We start from the raw sequence: 23,452 nt of genomic DNA, 5'->3' as shown, positions 1-23,452 counted from the left end.
TTCAATGCGGCGTGGCATGGAGGCAATCAGCTTGTGGCACTGCTCAGGTGTTATGGAGGCCCAGGATGCTTTGATAGCGGCCTTAAGCTCATCCAGAGTGTTGGGTCTTGCGTCTCTCAACTTTCTCTTCACAATATCCCACAGATTCTCTATGGGATTCAGGTCGGGAGAGTTGGCAGGCCAATTGAGCACAGTAATACCATGGTCAGTAAACCATTTACCAGTGGTTTTGGCACTGTGAGCAGGTGCCAGGTCGTGCTGAAAAATGAAATCTTCATCTCCACAAAGCTTTTTAGCAGATGGAAGCATGAAGTGCTCCAAAATCTCCTGATAGCTAGCTGTATTGACCCTGCCCTTGATAAAACACAGTGGACGAACACCAGCAGCTGACATGGCACCCCAGACCATCACTGACTGTGGGTACTTGACACTGGACTTCAGGCATTTTGGCATTTCCCTCTCCCCAGTCTTCCTACAGACTCTGGCACCTTGATTTTCGAATGACATGTAAAAGTTGCTTTCATCTGAAAAAACTACTTTGGACCAGTGAGCAACAGTCCAATGCTTCTTCTCTGTAGCCCAGGTCAGGCGCTTCTGCCGCTGTTTCTGGTTCAAAAGTGGGTTCATGCTTCCATCTGCTGAAAAGCTTTATGGAGATGAAGATTTCATTTTTCAGCACGACCTGGCACCTGCTCACAGTGCCAAAACCACTGGTAAATGGTTTACTGACCATGGTATTACTGTGCTCAATTGGCCTGCCAACTCTCCTGACCTGAACCCCATAGAGAATCTGTGGGATATTGTGAAGAGAAAGTTGAGAGACGCAAGAGCCAACACTCTGGATGAGCTTAAGGCCGCTATAGAAGCATCCTGGGCCTCCATAACACCTGAGCTGTGCCACAGGCTGATTGCCTCCATGCCACGCCGCATTGAAGCAGTCATTTCTGCAAAAGGATTCCCGACCAAGTATTGAGTGCATAACTGAACATAAATATTTGAAGATTGACTTTTTTTTTGTTTTAAAAACACCTTTTTTTTATTGGTCGGATGAAATATGCTAATTTTTTGAGATAGGAAATTTGGGTTTTCATGAGCTGTATGCCAAAATCATCAATATTAAAACAATAAAAGGCTTGAACTACTTCAGTTGTGTGTATTTGAATCTAAAATATATGAAAGTCTAATGTTTATCAGTACATTACAGAAAATAATGAACTTTATCACAATATGCTAATTTTTTGAGAAGATCCTGTACAAGAGCCTAATTAAACTCTCCCTAGCAGAGTGTGTGTAGCAGCTGTCCCTTAACTAATTAGTGTAGGCAGACGAGTGAGTAAAATGGCACAAGGACCTTGCCTTTTATAAAGGGGGGGGGGGGGGGGCCTCCAGGCATGAGTGCAGTCTGATTGGCAACAATATGCCTGCTGACTGTGATGTAGAAGGTCAAAGTTCTGCTCCATAATAGAGCATTATGGGGCGAATCGAACTTCCGCAAAAGTTCGCCTTTGCATGGCGAACGCGAACCACCGAAGTTCGCCTGGAACAGTTTGCCGGCGAACCGTTCGCTACATCTCTATTTCCCACAATGCAACAAGGTTCACAGGCAGGGAACTGCCAGGACCATTGTCCTCAAAGTTTCAACACAATATGAGCCGTACAGAGCCCCCTGATGATCCGTTTGTGAAAAGGAATAGTTTTCTCATGGGAAAGGGGTTATCGGCTACTGATTGGGGTGTAGTTCAAGTCTTGGTTACGGTTTCTCTTTAAAGTTTTTCTCCATTTCCAGGTATATGTCAGCACTGTTTTCCATGTGGCCAGGTTGAAACCTGATCATGTTGTTGTTATTATTAGACATTGTTTTTATTATGTACTGAAATTTTGATAGAGACATTACAGGATGAGAGACCTATCGCCCTACGTCACAGTGGCTCTTTTTCCTCTAGACCTTTTTACGGGCCTGAGTCATAGTTAAACATCTCTAGAGTCATCTTTATCTTTTGTGTAAACAGTTGTCTTTATTTGTAATCACCGTGTGTCTGACCTGTCCTCAGAGACTAGTTATGTAATGTACTAATGACTAGTGCTTTGTGAACACACAGACCTCACTGGGGAGAGGAGAGATGTCATCTTAGAACACTGGAGGGGAATCCCCACATCCTCCGGCTAATCTCTACTTACAATCATGCAGTACCATGTTTTGTGCTTTAGAAAATGACAATTGCAAGTTTTTATTGTATTTTATATATTCTTTATTTGCTTTCCAAAGTAGTGCAGGAAGTGGTATTAGTGGTGGTCAATCACCAAAGCACCTACTGTGGACAGATGAGTGTCACATTAGTTCCATGGAAGAATGGAGGAAAGGGTGATTCTCATTTGCTTTTTTACTAAATGGATGTTACATTGAAATGTTCTTTCCATTTAAAGAATGGTGTAGACAACCCTTCATGGGAACAGTATTCCTGGATGGCAGATGACTTAAACCATATACCGTATATACTCGTGTGTGTGTGTGTGTGTGTGTGTGTGTGTGTGTGTGTGTGTGTGTGTGTGTGTGTGTGTGTGTGTGTGTATAAGCCGACCCGCATATAAGCCGAGGTACCCACTTTTCCCTCAAATTGCAGGAAAAAGTGATTGACTCGCATATATGCTTCACATATGCTCTTACCCAGGACTTTACTTGCAGGGGTCCCCAACCACCGGGCCGCGGCCCACTGCCGGTCCGTTGGCAGTGTCCAGCCGGGCCGCGGCGGGTCTGTCATCTTGCCCCTCCCCCCCCGCGGCCGCCGCTTCTGTTACTTTATGAGCGGACGGCCGCTTCCGGATTCCCCCATGCGCGCTCTCCTCCATGAAGTACTATCTCCTCCTATAACAGCAGCGCGTCTTGCGTCTGCTGTAAGGAGGGAAGGAGGCGGGGCAGCGGCTTCCTGTAGCGGCGATATGCATCGCCGCTACCATGGGAACCGCTGCCCCGCCTCCTTCCCTCCTTACAGCAGACGCAAGACGCGCTGCTGTTATAGGAGGAGATAGTACTTCATGGAGGAGAGCGCGCATGGGGGAATCCGGAAGTGGCCGCCCACCCATAAGGTAACAGAAGCGGCGGCCGCACCATTTACGCATACTGGGCACTATACTAGCTATAGCTGGGCCACTATACTAGCCATGCTGGGCACTATACTAGCCATGCTGGGCACTATACTAGCCATGCTGGGCACTATACTAGCCATGCTGGGCACTATACTAGCTATGCTGGGGCACTATACTAGCCATGCTGGGACACTATACTAGCTATAGCTGGGCACTATACTAGCCATGCTGGGCACTATACTAGCTATAGCTGGGCACTATACTAGCCATGCTGGGCACTATACTAGCCATGCTGGGCACTATACTAGCCATGCTGGGCACTATACTAGCCATGCTGGGCACTATACTAGCCATGCTGGGCACTGTACTAGCCATGCTGGGGCACTGTACTAACCATGCTGGGGCACTGTACTAGCCATGCTGGGGCACTATACTAGCCATGCTGGGACACTATACTAGCTATAGCTGGGCACTATACTAACCATGCTGGGCACTATACTAACCATGCTGGGCACTATACTAACCATGCTGGGCACTATACTAGCCATGCTGGGCACTATACTAGCCATGCTGGGCACTATACTAGCCATGCTGGGCACTATACTAGCCATGCTGGGCACTATACTAGCCATGCTGGGCACTATACTAGCCATGCTGGGGCACTATACTAGCCATGCTTGGGCACTGTACTAGCCATGCTGGGACACTGTACTAACCATGCTGGGGCACTATACTAGCCATGCTGGGGCACTATACTAGCCATGCTGGGGCACTATACTAGCCATGCTGGGGCACTACACTAGCCATGCTGGGGCACTATACTAGCCATGCTGGGGCACTATACTAGCCATGCTGGGGCACTATACTAGCCATACTGGGGTAACCATACTAGCCATGCTGGGCACTTTACTAGGCAGGTCGCTGTCGCCCCACATTGCCCCACAGCCAGGACTCTATTAGGGTATGTCTGCATACTTTGTTATATTTACAAGATGGACATGAATGTCAATGTATGAGGATTGCTTTGATCTAATAAAGAACCTTGGAGCAGTGCAAGATTCTCTTCTCACTTTACAAGACTTTACTAGCCATACTGGGGCACTATACTGTGCACTTTACTAGTTATACTGGGGCACTACCTACCCATACTGGACACTATATTAGCTATACTAGGGCACTACCGACCCATACTGGGAATATACTAGCTATACTGGTCAATACAAGCTATACTGGGGCACTATACTAGCTACACTGGGGTAACTATACTAGCCATACTGGGGCAACTAAACTCCCTATACTGAGGCAACTATGCTAGCTATGCTGCTGCACCCCAGCCCCTCCCCCATAACCCGCTGCGCATGACACTGTCCACTAGGTCGCGCGCGCAATACGCCCACCCCCGGGCCTCGGAGAAAAATTTGGTCAGTAAGTGGTCCCCGGGCCGGAAAAGGTTGGGGACCCCTGCTTTAAAGGATACATGTAGCCACCTGAAAAAGTTACATACCAACCTAAGAAGAGGGAAGGCTCTGCATTCCTTAGAGCCACCCTGTTTCTCTCTGTATTTTCTCATTACATCACTGGGCCCTCACTCCAGGGATCTGAATTTAAAGTGGACCCAAATTAAAAATACAAGATTTCAGAAATAAAATATATTTTCTAAATTTTATAATCATAAATAGCAGCCTTTTTTCAGCTGCATGATGACAAATATAAAATATTTTACATTTATTGGAGGAATCCCTCCCTTCCTTTTTATATTGCCGGCATTTTTCCGGCAAACTGGTGGAGGAGATAAAAAACAAAAACAAAACACAGGCTGCTACTGATGATGTCACAGGGAAGGTGATCTCAGCTTGTGTGAGATTTCACATAGACGATGCCCCTGTGAGGGAAGGTAGCTGATGACAAACACACCCATGATCTAAAACCTCCTACTAAGCTCAGAAGTAATGGCTGCCACCTGTATAACCCAAGTTATGAAAAGAGAAGGGTAAAAAGCATGCACTGAAATGCTCATAGGCCTAAAGGAGTGTGTATTTATCTTTGTATGTGTCAGAGTGGTGCAACTAAATATTTTAAATTAAAAAAATGTTTGGTTTGGGTCCGCTTTAATGACGATGAAGCCTTTGGGTCTCTTCTGAAAGCAATAGGAAATACTCCAGTCTGCAAGTACTGTGAAATTTGAATGGGGACTGTGGGGGAACGAGGAGACCGAGAGAGGACCAGGAAGGCTCCATAGTATCCAAAACCTTCCTCCTCTTAGGGGAGAATGTAACTTTTTTTTTGTATTTAGGCGACTACAGGGGTCCTTTAACATAGATTTTTGCATGCCAGTTGTGTACTAAGCAATCAGATAAGCAAGCCCCCTGTAACCTCCCCATATTGGCAGTAACGGGCTTGAATAGCCAATAGGGTAGTGCATTGGCTTTCTAGCCAGTCTTTCTTTAGTTTGTTCCCCAAAACAAAGACCATCTTCATATAGCTTTAAAATTGATGAGCTCTGGCAATGTTGAGATGTTTGTATGTTCTTTTCTTCCAATCCATGTGAAAAATACATTAGTATGTTTAAAAAGAGGAGTGTGAAATAGTCTATGGTCCAATATGAAAGATCATTTGTACATTGACTATTTAACCACATGTTCAGCTGCAGGCTTCTCATGTACAATTTTTTTGTTCTTGCAGGTGAAGTTACATTTCCGAGGGAGGGGTTGATTTCCATCAGCTTTGGCAGCCATGGAGTTGGATAAACCATCAGTTTGGGGCTCTCTGAAAGAAAAGACTCGTCCTATATTTCGGAACCTAACAACCAAACGTACTAAGCGGGGCTCCCAGAAATTCTTGGATTTCCGGAGAAGGCATGTTCTCAATCATCGGATGAGCGTTTCTGTGCCTGATAACATGATGCAGATTGGATGTACTATTGAGGAGGAAGAGACCGGTTACACAGAATACGACAACAAATACACAGACACTGTTGATTCTACCTCTATTTCAAACAGCCATTCATCTCCAGTGATGTCACAGAACAGGCAAAGAGAGTATGTTAAACACACAAAAGAAAGCAATAGTTGGATGCATGAAGATCAGGTCCATATGGAATATACTGTTACGGAGACTGAAGTTATAAAAACATCCAATTATGAAACCAGAGAGGAAGAGCTGGAGGAGAATGACCAGGATGATGATAAGAGTATACTGGATTTAATGCATAGGGAGTGCATGTCTTCTGATAACTCGTATGACCGGAAATTTGAGGTAACTGATTCTTTTTCTTGTAAAGATAAAAATCTTTTAGTAAACATGACACGCAAATGTGGACTTGCTTAAAGGGCATGTCACCTGATGAGATAGACATTTGTATGTACAGTGCCACGCACACAAACAGGTTTGCTTTGTTGCTTTTCTCATTTCTTTGCCTGAAAGCGTTACCCTTCCAGCTATGCAAGTGACAGTTTCTCCTCATTTGGACCATAGCGACCCTCACTTATAAGTAATTACAGCCATAAAATACTTTCCTGGCAGAGAACTTGACATAGATAAAAACAGTCAATAGTTCAAATATTTTAGCACTCTAAGACACGAGACAGATTGGTTAATTGATCGGCAAAAAATGAAATGTTAAAGTTTTTTTAAACATAACTTAAAACTGGAATATCTAAAAGTCATTCTTAGGAGTTGGAGGATAGCTACAATTGTTTATCTCATCGGTTTATGTTCACTTGAGTTTCACTTTAAGCCTCTTACTCCTGCTAGATGAAACTCAGCTGAGGTGACCGATAACTACCTCCTCTGCCGAGAATCATGCATACAGCGGCCCCTGATGTCTTTGCTGAATCGATCCATCAGCTGATTGCTGGCTGATTGCCAGGGAAAAGCATTGTTCTCCCCACTCACTATGGCTGATGTGTGATGTCACTCGTGCATCTGCACTCCTCCCACATAGCAAGGCAAGTGACGTGCCTGTGCAGATTCGGCCCTGCATTGTCGCCAAAGGAATCGATCTCTGCCATGTGACATGTCTGGTACATGTGTATGAGGTTTAAACTGTTCCAAAAAAGAGAAATGCCCCTAATAACGCACTAATATGGGGTTTTGAACTTGGTGTCTAGTGCTTTTGTCCACATGTGTTGCAAGGGTGGTTTGTCCCCACTTATGTCTGCAAACCATGTACCTTACTAAATGCGATTGCTGGTGGAGGAACGAAGAGCCTGACATTGTTCGCCTGCCACTTGGTGTATATTCCCATGAGTAATAATTTTCATACTGTGGAAACCCCTCTGTCTCCTCTCATTCATCTATCGATGCATTTAAGGTTTACTATACTACATGTGGGGTTAGGCCTTACACGCTACTCTAGACACCAAGTTCAAAACACCATTTATTGTTGTTGCCTCATATGTGAATGCTTTAATTAGTTATTTATTGTTGTTACCTCAGATTTTTCTTTCTTGGAACAGTTTAAACTACGATTCTCCCCGAGTGCTTTTTTAGTTTTTTCTCTACGTGTGTATGAGGCTTAAAGAGAGTCTGAAGCGAGAATAAATCTCGCTTCAGACCTCATAGTTAGCAGGGGCATGTGTGCCCCTGCTAAACCGCCGCTATCGCGCCGCTAAACGGGGGTCCCTTCACCCCCAAATCCCCTCGGTGCAGCGGGGGAGCGCTTCCTGGTTGGGGCAGGGCTAACCGCCGCAGCCCTGCCCCACGCGCGTCTGTCAGCGCGTATCTACGCCTCTCCCCCGCCCCTCTGTCTTCCTTCACTGAGAGGGGCGGGGGAGAGGCGGCGATGCGCCGCTGATAGACGTGACTGGAGGCAGGGATGCAGCCGTTAGCCCTGCCTCCAGGAGCGACAAAGTCTGCGACCAAGTGTTGCAGTGGGGGGTTTGGGGGTGAAGGGACCCCCGTTAAGCGGCGCTGTAGCGGCGGTTTAGCAGGGGCACACGTGCCCCTGCTAATTATGAGCTCTGAAGCGAGATTTATTCTCGCTTCAGAGTCTCTTTAAGAGTGAAACCGCATAATAAGAATTCAGCTCAAACTCCTGGTAAACTGTTGCAAATATCCAATAATGAGGTGTTTGCAAGGAACTGAGTCTGATGGGCTCCAGCATGTATTTGAAAGGAGAATGGAGGGTTTCCAATAATTTTTTTAAAGAGGAAATGTACAAAAAGCAACGTAATATAAAATTGCTTATTTTTTTTTCAACACTACTTTATAAATTATTTAGTCAGTATTTGATCATTGTGAAATCTTTTCTCACACCGATTTACAATCACAGGTGGTGACATCTTTGCCGCTGGTAGGTGCAGCTCGATGGAATTTTCCCAGTACGCCAGCTCAGCCAGCACCCCTAATGAGACTTGTCTCCCTCCATCTAATGGACAGGAAGCTGCAAAAGATTAAATTTGCATAAGGCCCGGTTTACATTGGCGTTTTGAGCCAAAAGGATCCGATGAGAGGATCCGGTCTCCGCTTCATCGGATCTGGATGGCTCAGTCCGTGGCCCGGTTCACATAGTGAAAACGGATCTGATCAATGATTGATCGGATCCGTTTTCACTCAGCAAATACATACCTTATCTTCTGTATTAGCCGGCGGTAGAGGCTTCCTCTTCTTCCGCTGACGCGTCATGTAGTCACATGAAGCGGAAGAAGATGGAAGCCTCTACCGCCGGCCACTACTGAAAATAAGGTATGTATAAACCCTCTCTCACCCACCCGCCCAGCTGCTGCACCCTCCCCTCACCCTCCCGTCGCTAGATTCACTTCGGCCCATGCCTCCATCCCCTGTGGAATGGTCCGTTTCTTCACTAGTGTGAAGAAATGTTCAGTTTCCCATTGCCCCAATGCTGAAGTATTTTTTATGCGGATCCGTTCCGCTAGGCAGAACGGCCTGGATTAGGACCTGCAGTATTTTTTAGATCTGTGGCCCGGAACGTACGGAGCGTATCCGTACCAACGGACGCATGTGAATGGATCCATAGGTCAACATATTGGATCCATTCACATCCATTTCGTTTGTACAGTATACGTTCCGATCCGGAAAAAAATGCCAATGTGAACCAGGCCTTACAGGCGGCCACCTCTATAAAATAGCAGCATTAGGCAAATACCTTCAGTTTAGTCTCCTGTCCCCGGACGTAAAGGTTGGGAGAGGTCTCCATGTAGCTATCAGGTGGCTGGGGCTTCATTACCAGGACTCCTGGGCAGACCGTTTAGGGGAGCGGTATGGAGTCCTGCAGCATGGAGGAGGCTTCTCCTAGTGAGGAGGCTGTTTTATGCGTGCAGACGCACGCTATGGGAAGTTCCGGCGCTAAAACCAGAAGTCGTCACGCGCCGGGCATCCCAGGTGACTCTAGGAAGCGCAACCTGGATCATTAGCGGCAGGGGCAGCGGCGGTGAGCTTCAGCTGAGGGTAAATATGCTAATTGTAATGCACATGTAGTTTAAACCACACTTGGTCCATGTCTCAGATATAGGCTGAGATCATGGAGGACGCTTCAGGACCCTCTTCAGTGCTATCTGTTGAGTCTGGCTCCGAATTCTCTCTGGCAAGTAGTTTGTGGGGCACACTGCTTGGCTAGTAGTTATGGTTATAATGTGGTTCTAGATGATTCTTCTTAGGCTAGGCTCATAGTACTTATTTGTTTATTTTTAGCTTAAAAGGTCTGGCAAGACGGATAAGCCGGGGGCTCATTCCAGTCAGGCCAAACGCACAGACAGCAAAGTTGAAAAAAAGATGTGCTATTTGCAACACTCGCCTTTCTTCATCTTCTTCTAAAAAATTATGCAAGTATTGTACAGAGAAGGTGGTAAAGAGTGAATCTCCTGCTATATTTAAAGACTTAATGGGCTGGATGCGTGCTGAAATGTCTACAGCCATTAAGGAGATCAAAGATTCTGCTATGAGTACTAGTTCTGCTTCTACCTCTGATGCTGCTTCTGTTTCTACTGCTAAGCCTACTCCTGTTGTGCCTGAGTCAGATCCTCCGGGTTTACTGTCTTCTGTTGTTCCTCCTGCTCCTGGCTCTCCGACAGGTTCTCAAGTTGTTTTACCTATCTCCCAGGTCCCTAAAAGGAAAAGGAAGGGTGAAGATTTGATTGAATCAGACTTATCTAAGGGAGAGATCTCTTCCTTAGAAGAAGTTTCTTGTGATGAAGCAGTAGATAAAGGAGACAGGTCACAAAAGTTTGCTTTTTCTCCAGAATTGATGAGACTTCTGAATTGGGCAGAAGCAAATCTAAACTCATTGACAGCAACTCACTTGAAAGGGACTTCAAATCGGTTGGCTGACTTCGTAAGTCGGACAGTTCTGGACCAGAACGAGTGGTCACTCAATCCTTTGTTACTTCAGCAGGTGACCGCTCTGTGGGGTTGTCCGGAAGTAGACTTATTCGCCAGGAGAGCCAATGCGAGGTATCAGAAATTCTGTTCTCTCCATCCACAGGACAGACCTTGGGCCGTGGACGCGTTCTTAGTGAATTGGGGGTCTCAACTGATGTATGCGTTTCCACCAATACCTCTGTTGTCCAGGGTCTTGAACAAGATTATACAAGATCAAGCACGAGTAATCCTGATTGCACCATTCTGGCCAAAGAGACCCTGGTTCACTTTACTACAAACTTTAAAGATCTCAGTTACAATCATTCTTCCTCTCCAGCCAGACCTTCTGTCTCAGGGATCAGCATTCTACCCGAATCTGAATCTTCTTCATCTATCAGCATGGAACCTGAATGGAGGCTGTTTAAAGCGAGGGGTTTTTCAGATGGTTTATCACACCTTAATCCAGAGTAGGAAAAAGGTAACTTGTCAGATTTATCAAAAAGCTTGGAGAGTATTCAAAAATCTATGGACAATCAATCCTTAACATCAGTACTGGAATTTCTACAGTCTGAATTCCAGAAGGGTCTCAGTATCAGCACTCTTAAAGTACAAACTTCTGCCCTAAGTGTATTCTTAGAAAGAAAACTTGCTCAATCGGATTTAGTGATCCATTTTTTTTAAGCATTAAAGAGAATAAAACCTATGATAAAGACGAGGGTACTTACCTGGAATCTAAATACAGTTTTACAGGGTTTGTGTAAACCTCCGTTTCAATCCTTGGAGCAATCATCTGATAATTTTTATCCTTAAAAATGGCATTTCTCATAGCCATTACAACAGCTAGAAGATTGGGAGAATAACAGGCTCTTTCCATTAAAGAACCATATTGTGTTATCTCAGAAGATAGGATTACCTTATGATTGGACATTACATTCCTTCCTAAGGTTGTTTCTAAATTTCATAAATCTCAGGGAATTTTTATTCCCTCCTTTTGTACTAATCCAGCAAAAGATAAAGAAAAGTGGTCCGAGGCAATGTTTGTAATTTTTGCAGGAAATTACAGAGGAAGTCGAGCTTCTTATTCTGGGAATACATAGCTCGATTCTGAGCCATTTAGATGGCTCGATAGATAATTTCCCACATGTCCGATCTCCCGCCCGATCCTTTCCGCCCTCGTTTCTGCATAAAGGACAATGGGAAAAGATAAGAAAAACAAGCCGAAGATAAGAGAATCGCCTGCAGAATCGAGCGCGGAAAACAATCGGGCGTGTATGCCCAGCATCAGAGTACACTGGCCAGATGGATTAAACGGGCTATTGCTTCAGCTTATCAGGTTCAAGGCAAGCAGCTATCTTCTGTAAGAGCACATTCTACAAGGGCTGTATCAACTTCATGGGCAGAGAGGGCAGGAGCCTCTGTTGAACAGATATGCAGGGCGGCGACCTTTTCCAGTCAGAACACTGTTGTGTTGTGTTGAACAAAGCTGTTGTCTCTCCCTGAATGTATATATCTTGTATATATTCTCATTAGGGGTACTGTCTGAGCTGACATACTAGGAAAGACTAAAATTACTTACGGTAACGTCTTTTCCAGTAGTCACGAAGACAGCACCCCTATAACCCACCCTCTGTCGTCTAAACAAAAAAAAAAGTATTAAAATATTATACTAAGCATCATTTAGTTTCCGTGTCTTTTGTATAAACTGAAGGTATTTGCCTAATGCTGCTATTTTATAGAGGTGGCCGCCTGTTATGCAAATTTAATCTTTTGCAGCTTCCTGTCCGTTAGATGGAGGGAGACAAGTCTCATTAGGGGTGCTGACTTCGCGACTACTGGAAAAGACGTTACCGTATAAGTAATTTTGGTCTTTTGTTTACTCACTGTTTTGAAGCCAGCAGAAATACCTGGTTTCCCAGAATTTTCTTGGAGAATACCACATAGCTAAACAGCCTAGGCTGTGATATCACTGGGAGGGTGGGGCTACATACCAACATACAGCGACATATGCATATAGGAAGCATTTCTAATTCTGAAACCAGGACAATTAATTGGCAAATGGGTGGCCTGAATAAGTTACTTAGATCTACTATAGTGCCTCTTTCATTCGCACGCCAGTAACAGAAGGCAGGAAACAACTGCCTTTATGGGGAAACTCGTCATGCAGCTTGTGAAACGTGTTGGTTTATGGCTCACATTATTAGATTTTCATCCAGTAAATTTTTGAGGCCAGCTAAACCACCTTTCCTTCCCTACTACATTAAATGTATGCTCAGTCAGGTAAACAATCCATATCTCAAAAGCCAAATCCATATAACATTAGGAAGTATGCCATAACAGCAGGTACTAGCACTGGTGAAGCTATACCACAAAAAGAAATGCACAACCACCAATGAATGCTGATCAACTGCTGTTTATTTTTTTTTTAACCCCCCTAGCGTTACAATTAATTCGCCAGGGGGGCAGCGCAGCACAATTTTTTTATTTATTTTTTTAAAATAATGTAGCTACATGATAGCCGCTGAGCAGCGGCATCCCCCCGCCTCCTCTGGGTCTTTCTTTTGCCCCCTCTGTGTCTCTGTGCCCGCTGTGTTTCTCTCTGTCTCTCTCTGTGTCTCCTGTGTCTGTCTCTGTGCCTCCTCTGTCCCCCAAGCTGCATCAGGTCCAGCGATCCCCGTCTATCCACTTCGCCTCCTGCAGGCTCTAATGCACGGAATACTTCCTGTCTGTCATGTGACATACAGGAACCCGGAGTTCTGCCAAGCACAAGAGCCGGCAGACGGCGATAGAGGTCGGAAAGCGTTTTGACTCGTGCAGAAGGTATGTCCAACGCTGTGGGCTGCATGCGCCAGGACTTTGGGAAAGTTTGAAGCCACTTCTTCAAACTTTCCCCATGAGGGAAGACGTGATCATGATAATTGTCGATTTGACGATTCCGAAATTGTGATCTTGGTGATCGCGATTTCGATTTAAATTCGATTTATCTTTCAGGCCTGGGGGGGGGGGGCACCCTCTAACGTGGCGAATCGGCGGTGAGCGGCGGCGATCGGTGAGTTCACGCAGCTAGCAAACTGCTAGCTGCGTGCAAAAAAAAAAAAATGTAAATCGGCCCAGCGGGGCCTGAGCAATCCTCCTGCGCGGCATAGCCCGAGCTCAGCTCAGGATTACCGCCAAGGAGATTACGTTTTTTAATATTAGTACCTTGTCACAAGAATGGCATATAATTTACTTGAAAGGGTGTAGCTCAATAAGGCTGCAAGTGGACAAATGGCTGAGGCCCAAATTTACTCCATTATTGTCCAAAACCGCTTAATTGCCGGTATATAATGCACATACTGTTAGTTTACTTGTCTCTACGAGGAGAATGGCAAAGTATATCCGCATTCGGACCACAGAGACAGTATGATGCACCACCAATATGATCAATAAAATTGCTGTCAGGAACCGCATCCACTGCCAAGTCCCGTGAAAACTACTGAAAACAATAGCACCTTCGTAACAGAGAGCAGGCACAACAGTGTTTTGCTGCATGTACTTTAAAGGGAACCTAAACTAAGAGGGATATGGATTTTTCCTTTTAAACAATACCAGTTGCCGGCAGCCCTGCTGATCTCTTTAGGTGCAGTAGTGGCTGAATCACACACCTGAAACAAGTATGCAGCTAATCCAGTCTGACTTCAGTCAGAGCACCTGATCTGCATGCGTGTTGAAGGGCTGTGGCTGAAAGTATTAAAGACACAGGATCAGCAGGAGAATCAGGCAACTGGTATTATTTTAAAAGGAAAAATCCACATCCTTCTCAGTTTGGGTTCCCCTTTAAACTATATAATTTTAGTGCAGGGCTTTGGAGTCTGAGTCTGAACAATTTTAGGTAACTGGAGTCGGAGTTTGAGTCCGAGTCAATGGTTTCATAAACTGAGGAGTCAAGAGTTGGAGTCGGATTATTTTAGTACCGACTCGACACCCCTGTTTTAGTGCTCCAATCACGATTGTACAACACCCTGATTGCAGGTATAGGATAGAGTTGCAGGTAAGTAGTTCTAATTACTGTTGCTTATATTGTTGGTTTTGACATCCTTACCAGCACAGAGTTCCAAAAGATGATAATCCCATGCACAGTTCATAAACTCCTGGGGCCCTCTCCTCCAGTATGTACCAAGATTAAACAGCCATTGACAGTTCTTAAAGGAATTATTAGGAAAAAAAATAAAAAAAAGTTTCACTTATCTGGGGCTTCTACCAGCCCCATGCAGCCATCCTGTGCCCTCATAGTCACTCACTGCTGCTCCAGTCCCCCGCCACCAGCTAGTTTTGTTTTTGCTGACTTCGGGGTCGGCGTACCGTATTGCGTAAATTTTTATGCATTCCCGCTGGTGCAGCAACATTAATACATAAATTTTTACACGTCGGTGGTTCAATATGTAAAAATGTACGCATTACAACACTAACGCATAAAAATACGTGTTAATGTTCCTGCACCAGCGGGAATGCGTAAAAATGTACGCAATGCGGCTCGCCGACCTATTAACAAAATATAAAATTTCCTTGCTGAACACACACGTCACAGCGTATATAAACGCCGCCTGGGTATATATTGTCCACATCGTCTGTCAAGAAATCAGATGCACAAAAAGTTGGCAAGCAACCCAAAATTGAATGCACACAAAAGTCCCTTAATAAACCCAAATTTAACAGCGTAGATTAGCCCTGCCTCCAGTTTAATTGCACAACCGTGGCTTGACGCGGTGTATATGGTCAACAATTTGTGCAGAAAGTTGGCAAGTTTCATAAAGTTCGAAATGTGCATAGTATTTCTGGTATAGTTCCCAATCCGTTGTATGGCAGTAGTACTTAGCATATCTTGCACCACATCTAGAACTATTCTTGCTCCTGGAGCTCTGTTAATTTTTAGTCCATAAGGTCAGCGGCTGTTTAGCTGCAAAGGTGGTAGCAAATCCACATGCTGTGGCATCCTGCAATGACAGCGGATGTAACTCCCCGCAATTCTAACAGAGGTGGTGCATTTGGCAGCGAGTAAGGAGGAGGATGTAGCAACATCTGTGTTTCGTCCTGCCCAGGGGCTTCCTCAGGACGCACTACTAAGTAATGTCCGGAGGAAGCCCCTGGACAGGGCAGGGCGAAACGTGTAGATGTTTGCTACGCAAGTCTTGATCAGTAAAGGTAGTGAATGAATGTTTAACCCATATCAAGCAAAAGGAAAAAATAAAAGGAATACAGCCTAGTTATCTGTATACGTGGCACTGTACATATACATGTCTATCTCATCATGTCACAGGTCACCTTAGGTACACTTTAAGACTAATGTGAGATTTTTCAGTTGTGCATTTTAGATTTTATGCTGCTGCTGTACTGAATAATGCTTTTCATTACAAGTGACAGTATGATGTTCAATACTAAATGGTTGTCACGTTTGTGTTCTCTTTAGTAGACAATCAAGGTAAATTATATTGACAGTTTAGTGTTTTATAGATTGATTTTGGCAGGATTTGTTTTTCATCTGCCCACAGTTTATATGTACTAACAGTGGGTGAGGGCCAGAGCTGACCAGGAAGTTGTACATTAAGCAATTCATTGAACAGGATGTGTATTGTTCTAAGATCACATGCCTTGGGCCTACTGGGCTTGGCTGCTTGCAGAGTGTTTGAAAGGTTCTGAATAAACTGATGAAATGTAGACCTGCAGCCAGCTGAAACCTGACCTTTGTGCCAAATCCAAGTCCTGGAAATATCGTAATGAGACCGTCTGTTTGAATTTGTTTGGATTTTGTAACTGAAACTAACTTATCCTTTTAAATGCATATGAGTGTAGGTCAATTCCATAGGGTGCAAAGCAGATTCCATAGGTACATTTTTAATACACTTTTTTCCTTTGCTGTTTTCTGCTTTGAAATATTACTGGAAAACTCATTTTTGCTATTGACAACACTGTGGGGTGAGTTTGAAGCGCAATTTCCCATTTCTAGAGCCTCATGCACACATATGAGGACAGTCAGGGCCGGCCCGCTCATGAGGCAGGGTGAAACTTTTGCCTCAGACGGCAAACTTCTAGGGGCGGCACCCGCCCGTCCGTGGGGGGGGGCCGGCCGCCAAGCCGGAGGGGTAGCGGGCAGGACGGGGGTATTGGGCCTAGCGGTGGGGAGGGGGGTCGGCAACTACAGTGTCAACTGGTGCAAGAAGGGGATGGGGAGCAGTTTGTTAATGATTACTACTATCCAAAGTATCTACAGAAGTCATTATTATGAGCATAGGACCAATAGAGAGCTAATTCTGTAGTTAAGGGAGGGCCCTTCGGGGCCCCTCTGGCCCAAGGGCCCCGATGCGGTTGCTACCTCTGCACCCCCTATTGCTACGCCCCTGCAAGTACTCTTAAAGAACAACCGATGTGACATGATGAGATAGACATGTGTATGTACAGTGCCAAACATACAAATAACTAGGCTGTGTTCCTTTTTTTTTCTTCTCTGCCTGAAAGAATTAAACATCAGGTATGCAAGTGACAGTTTCTGTCTGGGTCAGGACCGGGTTGGACTGGGTCACATTATAGCATAACCCTCACTGATAATTCATTACAGACATAAAACACTTTCCTATTAGTAAATGGCTTCTGAGAGCAGGAAAGAGACAAAAAGGGTCAATAATTCATAGATTTGAGCTCTGGCATACTTCAATGAAAGTGTAATTGAGCAGAGACAATGAAACAGTAAAAACTTAAAAACTGGATTGAAATATAAAATAAAATCGTAGGAGATCTAAAAAAAGTCATTTTTAGGAGAAGGAGGATAAATACAACTGTTTTTCTGATCAGTTTATTTCACCTCGGATGTCCTTTTAACCCCCCTGGCGGTATGAAAAATTCCGCCAGGGGGCAGCGCAGCAGTTTTTTTTATTTATTTATTTTTTTTAAATCCTGTAGCGAGCCCAGGGCTCGCTACATGATAGCCGCTGCTCAGCGGCATCCCCCCGCCCGCTTCGATCGCCTTCGGCGATCTCCGATCAGGAAATCCCATTCAAAGAACGGGATTTCCTGGAGGGCTTCCCCCGTCGCCATGGCGACGGGGCGGCATGACGTCACCGACGTCATTGGGAGTCCCGAACCACCCCTCGGCGCTGCCTGGCACTGATTGGCCAGGCAGCGCACGGGGTCTGGGGGGGGGCCCGCGCGCCGCAACAGATAGAGGCGATCGGGCGGGGGCCGACGGCGATCAGAGTGCTGGCGCAGCTAGCAAAGTGCTAGCTGCGTCCAGCAAAACAAAAATTCTGAAAATCGGCCCAGCAGGGCCTGAGTGGCACCCTCCGGCGGCTTACCCCGTGTCCAGCACGGGGTTACCACTAAGGAGGTTAAGGTGCAATTTTCGGCATTATCTATCCTTTTGGACAGGCATGTGGCGCAGGAGGAGCTGGTCAAGATTTTTTTTCAAAGTCAATCAGAGATCTACTCCAGTTAAGCAAAACATTTTTCCTTAATGGCACCTTTCTCTCTCTGGTTCTTAATAGTCTTACGAGGTCCCCCTTTGAACTCTCTCTGAGGAGATTGACATGAAATTACTTGCGTACAAATTGTCTTTTTTTATTGCCATTACCTTAGCCAGTCGGCTCAGTGATTTACAGGCTCTTTCTATCAAGGATTCCTTCTTAATTGTCTGCCCTGATAGTGTTATGCTGGGAGTACACCATACAATTTTCTGTTAGGTTTACCTGCCGGATAGATAAAGTTCAACATGTTGGAAATGTATATATCTTACCATCTATCTGCCGACCAATTAGGCATTGTTCTACTCAGCAGGAGATAAACAGAAGACCATGCACCAGAGATAATGACCATTCTCTACAGAAAATAATCTAATCATGCATTCTAACAGAAAATCTAACAGAAAAATCTAACAGAAGAATCTAACAAAAAATTGTATGGTGTATTCCCAGCATTATGCTGGGGATACACTGTACGTTTTGTACCGTGTATCGAGCTGCACGATAGATTGCGGCGCGGCCGGATCGATTCCCGCTCGTACCCGCGGGCGGCTTCTTATCTTCCGCTCGTTTCTTCTATTGTCCTGCCCGCCGGTATCGAGCACGGAATCGATCCGGCGGGGTATCGGACACGTCAGAAATTATCAATCGAGCCATCAGCGGCTCGATTGATTAAAAAAAAAACGCACCGTGTATCCCCAGCATTAGACTCAGAATGGATCCATTGTACCTTCCTAAGGTATCATCAGAATTTCACAGGTCCCAGGAGATTGTTCTCCCTTCTTCTGTACCAAGCCTTCCTCCAGGGAAGTAGAGTTTCATTGTTTAGATGTTAGACAAACTCTACTAGTTTATCTTTTTAGATCTAGAGAGTTAAAGTCTAGCAATCTTTTTGTCCTGTTTTCAGGTAAAAATAGGGGACAACTAGAATCCAGACAGACAATTGCAAGATAGATTAAGCAGACCATAGCTATTGCTTATCAGGGTAGTAATTGTCCCTTACCACCTAATATTGGAGCTTGTTCAACACGTTCTCTATCCATGTCATGGGCTGAGAGTGCAGGAGCCACCATCCAACAAATATGTCAAGCGGCAACCTGGTTGAGTTCATCTACATTTATCAAGCATTGCAGAGTGGGTGTATAGTCCCCAGAAAGACCATTAGTTTGGCAAAAAGGTGCTCCAGGCATTTGTCCCTAAAAACTTCTTTTGTATCTCTCCAGTTGTCCCAGATGAGGATTAGAGAAATACTCATAGTAGACCTACCGGTAATGGAGTTTCTGGTTGTCATCTGGGACAACGACTATGACCCTGCCGTTTTTTCCTGGCCAGTTCATGGGGGTTTCATTTTAGTCACTTTTAGGTGTCTATTCTTTTCTCCCTTCATTCCGGTGTTTCTAGTCTTTCTACTTTCAGACACACTGAGGAGTGAGGGAGGGCGGGGGCTTTTAAGCTTTCTTGTTAATTGTGATCCTGCAGATTGGGGTGGGACCGGATCTCTAGTAGTCCCGGATTACAACCAGAAACTCTATTACTGGTAGGTCTAACGGGAGTATTTTTTGCTGCAATGTAAGAGTGGAGGAGGGCTGATGTGGCAGCGCACTACAGAGCATCATGGAGCAGGAGGAGTGAGTGAAGAGTACTACATCCTGGATGAATCACTCGCTGATGGGCCAAGGGAAGCGGGGACCATTTTATACATTATAGATCTTCTGAGGCGTTAGTTATCACCTTTCTCAGCCGAGTTTCATCTAGCACAGTGGTTCTCAAACATTTTGAAGTCGTGACACATCACACCAAATGCTCAGATCTCCGTGACACATCACATATGTATATTAGAAAAACACTAATAACAGCCATGAAATGCATTATCCTGAATACACTTAAAAATTAAGCCTAAAACTTTTCAGGAATATTAATAAAAACAATCAGTGGAACAGTTAGGGCCCTCCTATTTAGAATGATCGCACAGCACTGACAATTTGCACCGTGCGTTATAGCTGCAGTGCGCCTCCCCAGAAAACACCCTCAGACTCAGTATAGATATGTAGTTATCCAGGTTTAGGTGCCCCCAGTATAGGAAGTCAGGTGTAGGTGCCCCCAGTATAGGTAGCCAGCTATAGGTGCCCTCAGTATACTGTAGGTAGGCAGGTGTAAGGTGCCTCCAGTACAGGTAGCCACCAGCTATAGGCACCCTCAGTATAGGTAGCCAGGTGTAGGTGCCCCCAGTAGAATGTGCTGGCAGTGGTGGCTTACTCATCAGGTCCATTGTTCCAGCGCTGATGTCACTTTTCGGCACCTCGCTCAGTCTCCCACCTCACTGCTTATAGTTAGAGCAGGGCTACAAAACTGGCCGCCGATGCCTGCATTTGTGGACATTGGCGGCCATTTTTTTGTAGCCCTACTCTACAGTCGGAGCGGAGGCAGGGGAGGAGACAGAGCGGGGTGGCGAACAGCCACAAATACCCAATGCTGCCATGACACATGAATGTTTCGCGGTACACCAGTTGGGAATCTGGGATCTAGTGTGTAGCATTTGACACACCAAGTCTGCTCTGGTTTTATCTTGTCAAATGCCTGTAAGAGGAAGGTGCACTTGTCATCTAAAATGATTGATTGATTATATGGTGACAGCCTTGAAGGCTGTATGTGTCCTTCCACATCAGATCCTTTCTCTTCAATAATCCAGTTTTCTTAGAAATTCTAGTCTGGTTGGTGTTTGCAGGATCTCATTTTTCTTCCTTTCTCCAGACAGAACATGCTTCTTGGCAAGTATCCAAGTGGCTTGTCTGTACAGGGATTTTTTGGCCAGATTATAACATGCAAGGTGTACAGATATGGGTATTTTAAATAAGCCTTAAGGCTCGTACACACGCCATACTAAAGGCAACGACTGGTCCGTCGTCACCTCCCGCTGGGCGGGTTTTCAGCAGACAGTACAGCGTGTGTACAGTCTATTGGCAGACTGATAAGGCTGTTTCTGAACGATCCGCCGGGGAGAGGGGGAGGGGGTTCCTGGGGGACCTATACTGAATGGGGGGAGGGCACCTAGCTAGTTAGAGTGAGGGAGGAGGGAGCACTTGATGGCTACCTACACTATTGGGCTGGGCGCACTCTGCCTACCTATACTTTGTTGGCCTCTCTGGCTTTATTCTATACTGTGGGGGGCACTTTATAGCTGCCTTTTATGGGTGTCACTCTCTGACTACCTATGCTGCAGGGGGGGCTCTCTGGCTACTTATAATGTGAGGTCTGTTTTTTTCCAGGGAAATAATTGTACCACTTTTGCAAGCTAAAACTGTGAAGAATCATATTGCAAAGGCTTGGATCACATGTAAAAAGTGTACAGTTCCTTTCCTGTCAGGTAAAACGGATCAAAAACTGATGCAAAACGGACAGGAAAGGACTGGAATGGAAATGTACATATTTATGTGTGAACCAAACCCTTGGAGGTTAATAATTTACAGGGTTCGGTTTCTCTGAGAATTACCGGTCTGTGAAACAACTTGAATTAATCTAATTTTAGACTTTAGATGCTCCTAATGTTCATGTATGGTTTGTTTTAGGTTTTTAGAAGTATGCTGTAATATCTGCCTCTTTATCTTCAATGCTCACCATCCTGGAAAATCAATTGCTGCTGCTGTTCCTCCCTCTCTCCTGTACCTCTCGGCCTGTATAGAGATTGTTGGTCACTGTCACCAGACCAATTACGAAAATGAGCTACCAAGTAACAATAATATTTTTAAAGCGCTTTTCTCCCTGGGGACTCAAAGTGCTGTGATCTGTGTTACGCTGTCTCAAAGGCTCGGGAAATGAGGTGGGTTTTTAGCCTTTTTTTAAAGCTGTCCAGAGAAGGAGCCTCTCGTACTGATTGTGGAAGTGAGTTCCATAGAGTAGAGGATGCATAGGAAAAGGCCCGAGCACCAAATGTTAAGTGTATCCTGGGAATAACTAGATTAATCTTACTGACAGAGCGGGAGGGTGCATGGAGGGGCATAAAGTTCCAATAGATCCGTTATGTATTTGGGTCCCATGTGATTTAGAGCCTTGAATGTTAGAAGGTAGATCTTAAAATGGATTCTCCATTTTACTGGCAACCAGTGAATAGTTTGCAGTACTTGTGAGATGTGTGAGCTGCGGGAGGCATTGGGTAGGAGTCTGGGTGCTGCATTCTGTACTAGTTGTAAAGGGCGCAGAACCTTATCTGGAGAGCCGACGAGCTGGGCATTGCAGTAGTCTAGGCGGGAGGATACAAATGCATGAACCAGGGCAGGTAGGTCTTCAGCTGGGATAAGGTGTTTGATTCTCGCTGCATTTCTCAGATGGATGAAGGCAGACTTGACGACAGCTGATACGCGCTGTTTGAGTGTTAGCTTTCCATCCAGGATCACCTCCAGGTTTCACACTGAGTCTGTATACTGTACTGTATCTCTTCTAATTGCTAGTTTGAATTAGGGAATGTTTTGGACTTTATCATGTGTGGCCCGTCTAGCACCAACACCTCTGTTTTGTCAAGAGTTCAGCCTCAACCAGCTGGTGTTCATCCAATTTTGTAGTTCCTCTAGACAGGCATTGATGGATACTGATGGGTCATGAGTGCCAGGCTTGAAGGACAGATACAGTTGTGTGTCGTCTGCGTAACAATGGTATCCTAGGCCATAGTTCTGGACTATTTTGCCCACTGGGAGCATGTAGACTGCAAAGAGTAATGGAGATAGCACATAACCCTGTGGAACTCCATAGGCAAGTGGCACTGGGTTAGAGTAGTGTGTGCCAAGACATACTTACTGTGTCCTGCCATATAGGAAGGACTGAAACCAGCTAAGCACAGCACCCCTTAGGCCACAGTAATTCCTCAATCTCTGGATATTGAAGATATTGAAGTAGAATCTAGCTACAGATGCAAGCCATAACTGCCACATCAATGATTACCACAAGCCACCATTCAGTTATTACATATCATAGAGTCCTCCTCAGTAAGCCAAACAGAGCAGAACTTGGCCAAATAGTCACAGTATCATGCTTTTATTATGCTCAGTGTCCCGCAAAATTGTAATCAGCAGTAGCACATAATGCTTCTAAATTTAGGGCTCCCCTCTTTCCAACGTCATAATCCTCTACACTGCTGTGCAAAGCTTCGGGACAGCATATCGCACATATCAGATCATCCACGTCAAAGAGACAGAGTATGACATGTACATCACTCAGGTGGGCAGTGTGTGATCTACCCAGAAGTCCATTGCGATCTACCGGTACCTAATAGTGTCTTTGAATGGAGACATTTGTCATTTACACACTGCTCAGATAAAAACTTGATTGTAGAATGCCTGCTAATAAAAAATGTTTTGCAAAACTTTACAAGCGCTACTGATAAGAGGAGAGATCATGTGTCCTGTCAGCTCTGTAATCACTGCAAACTCACGGCAGCTCTGAGATTGCTTACTTCAAAATGCGTGCTCAGTAAAATGCACTTTAATTCTCTCGACCATATGTTTGGCAAGACAGCTTTCTACATTAACCTTTTTTCGTTTAAAAAGTAGAAGCGGCTAAATTGCATTTTCTCTGCA

General features: G+C 45.1%; 1 protein-coding gene across 4 annotated transcripts in view; it reads left to right on the top strand.

Moving 5' to 3' along the window:
* MCTP2 (multiple C2 and transmembrane domain containing 2) overlaps positions 1-23,452 on the top strand; it is a 268,191-nt gene that overhangs the window by 69,888 nt on the left and 174,851 nt on the right. For all 4 annotated transcript variants that reach the window (XM_068275141.1, XM_068275139.1, XM_068275142.1 and 1 more), the window contains exon 2: positions 5,767-6,339. In XM_068275141.1, the coding sequence (XP_068131242.1) occupies positions 5,818-6,339 (522 nt within the window). In that variant the 5' untranslated portion in view covers positions 5,767-5,817. The remainder of the gene's footprint in view (positions 1-5,766; positions 6,340-23,452) is intronic.

The sequence above is a fragment of the Hyperolius riggenbachi genome, chromosome 3 (assembly GCF_040937935.1).
Source record: "Hyperolius riggenbachi isolate aHypRig1 chromosome 3, aHypRig1.pri, whole genome shotgun sequence".
In the NCBI taxonomy this organism is placed as follows: Eukaryota; Metazoa; Chordata; class Amphibia; order Anura; family Hyperoliidae; genus Hyperolius; species Hyperolius riggenbachi.
The sequence above is the reverse complement of the archived record's forward strand: the minus strand, read 5'-3'. Positions and strand labels throughout refer to the sequence as shown.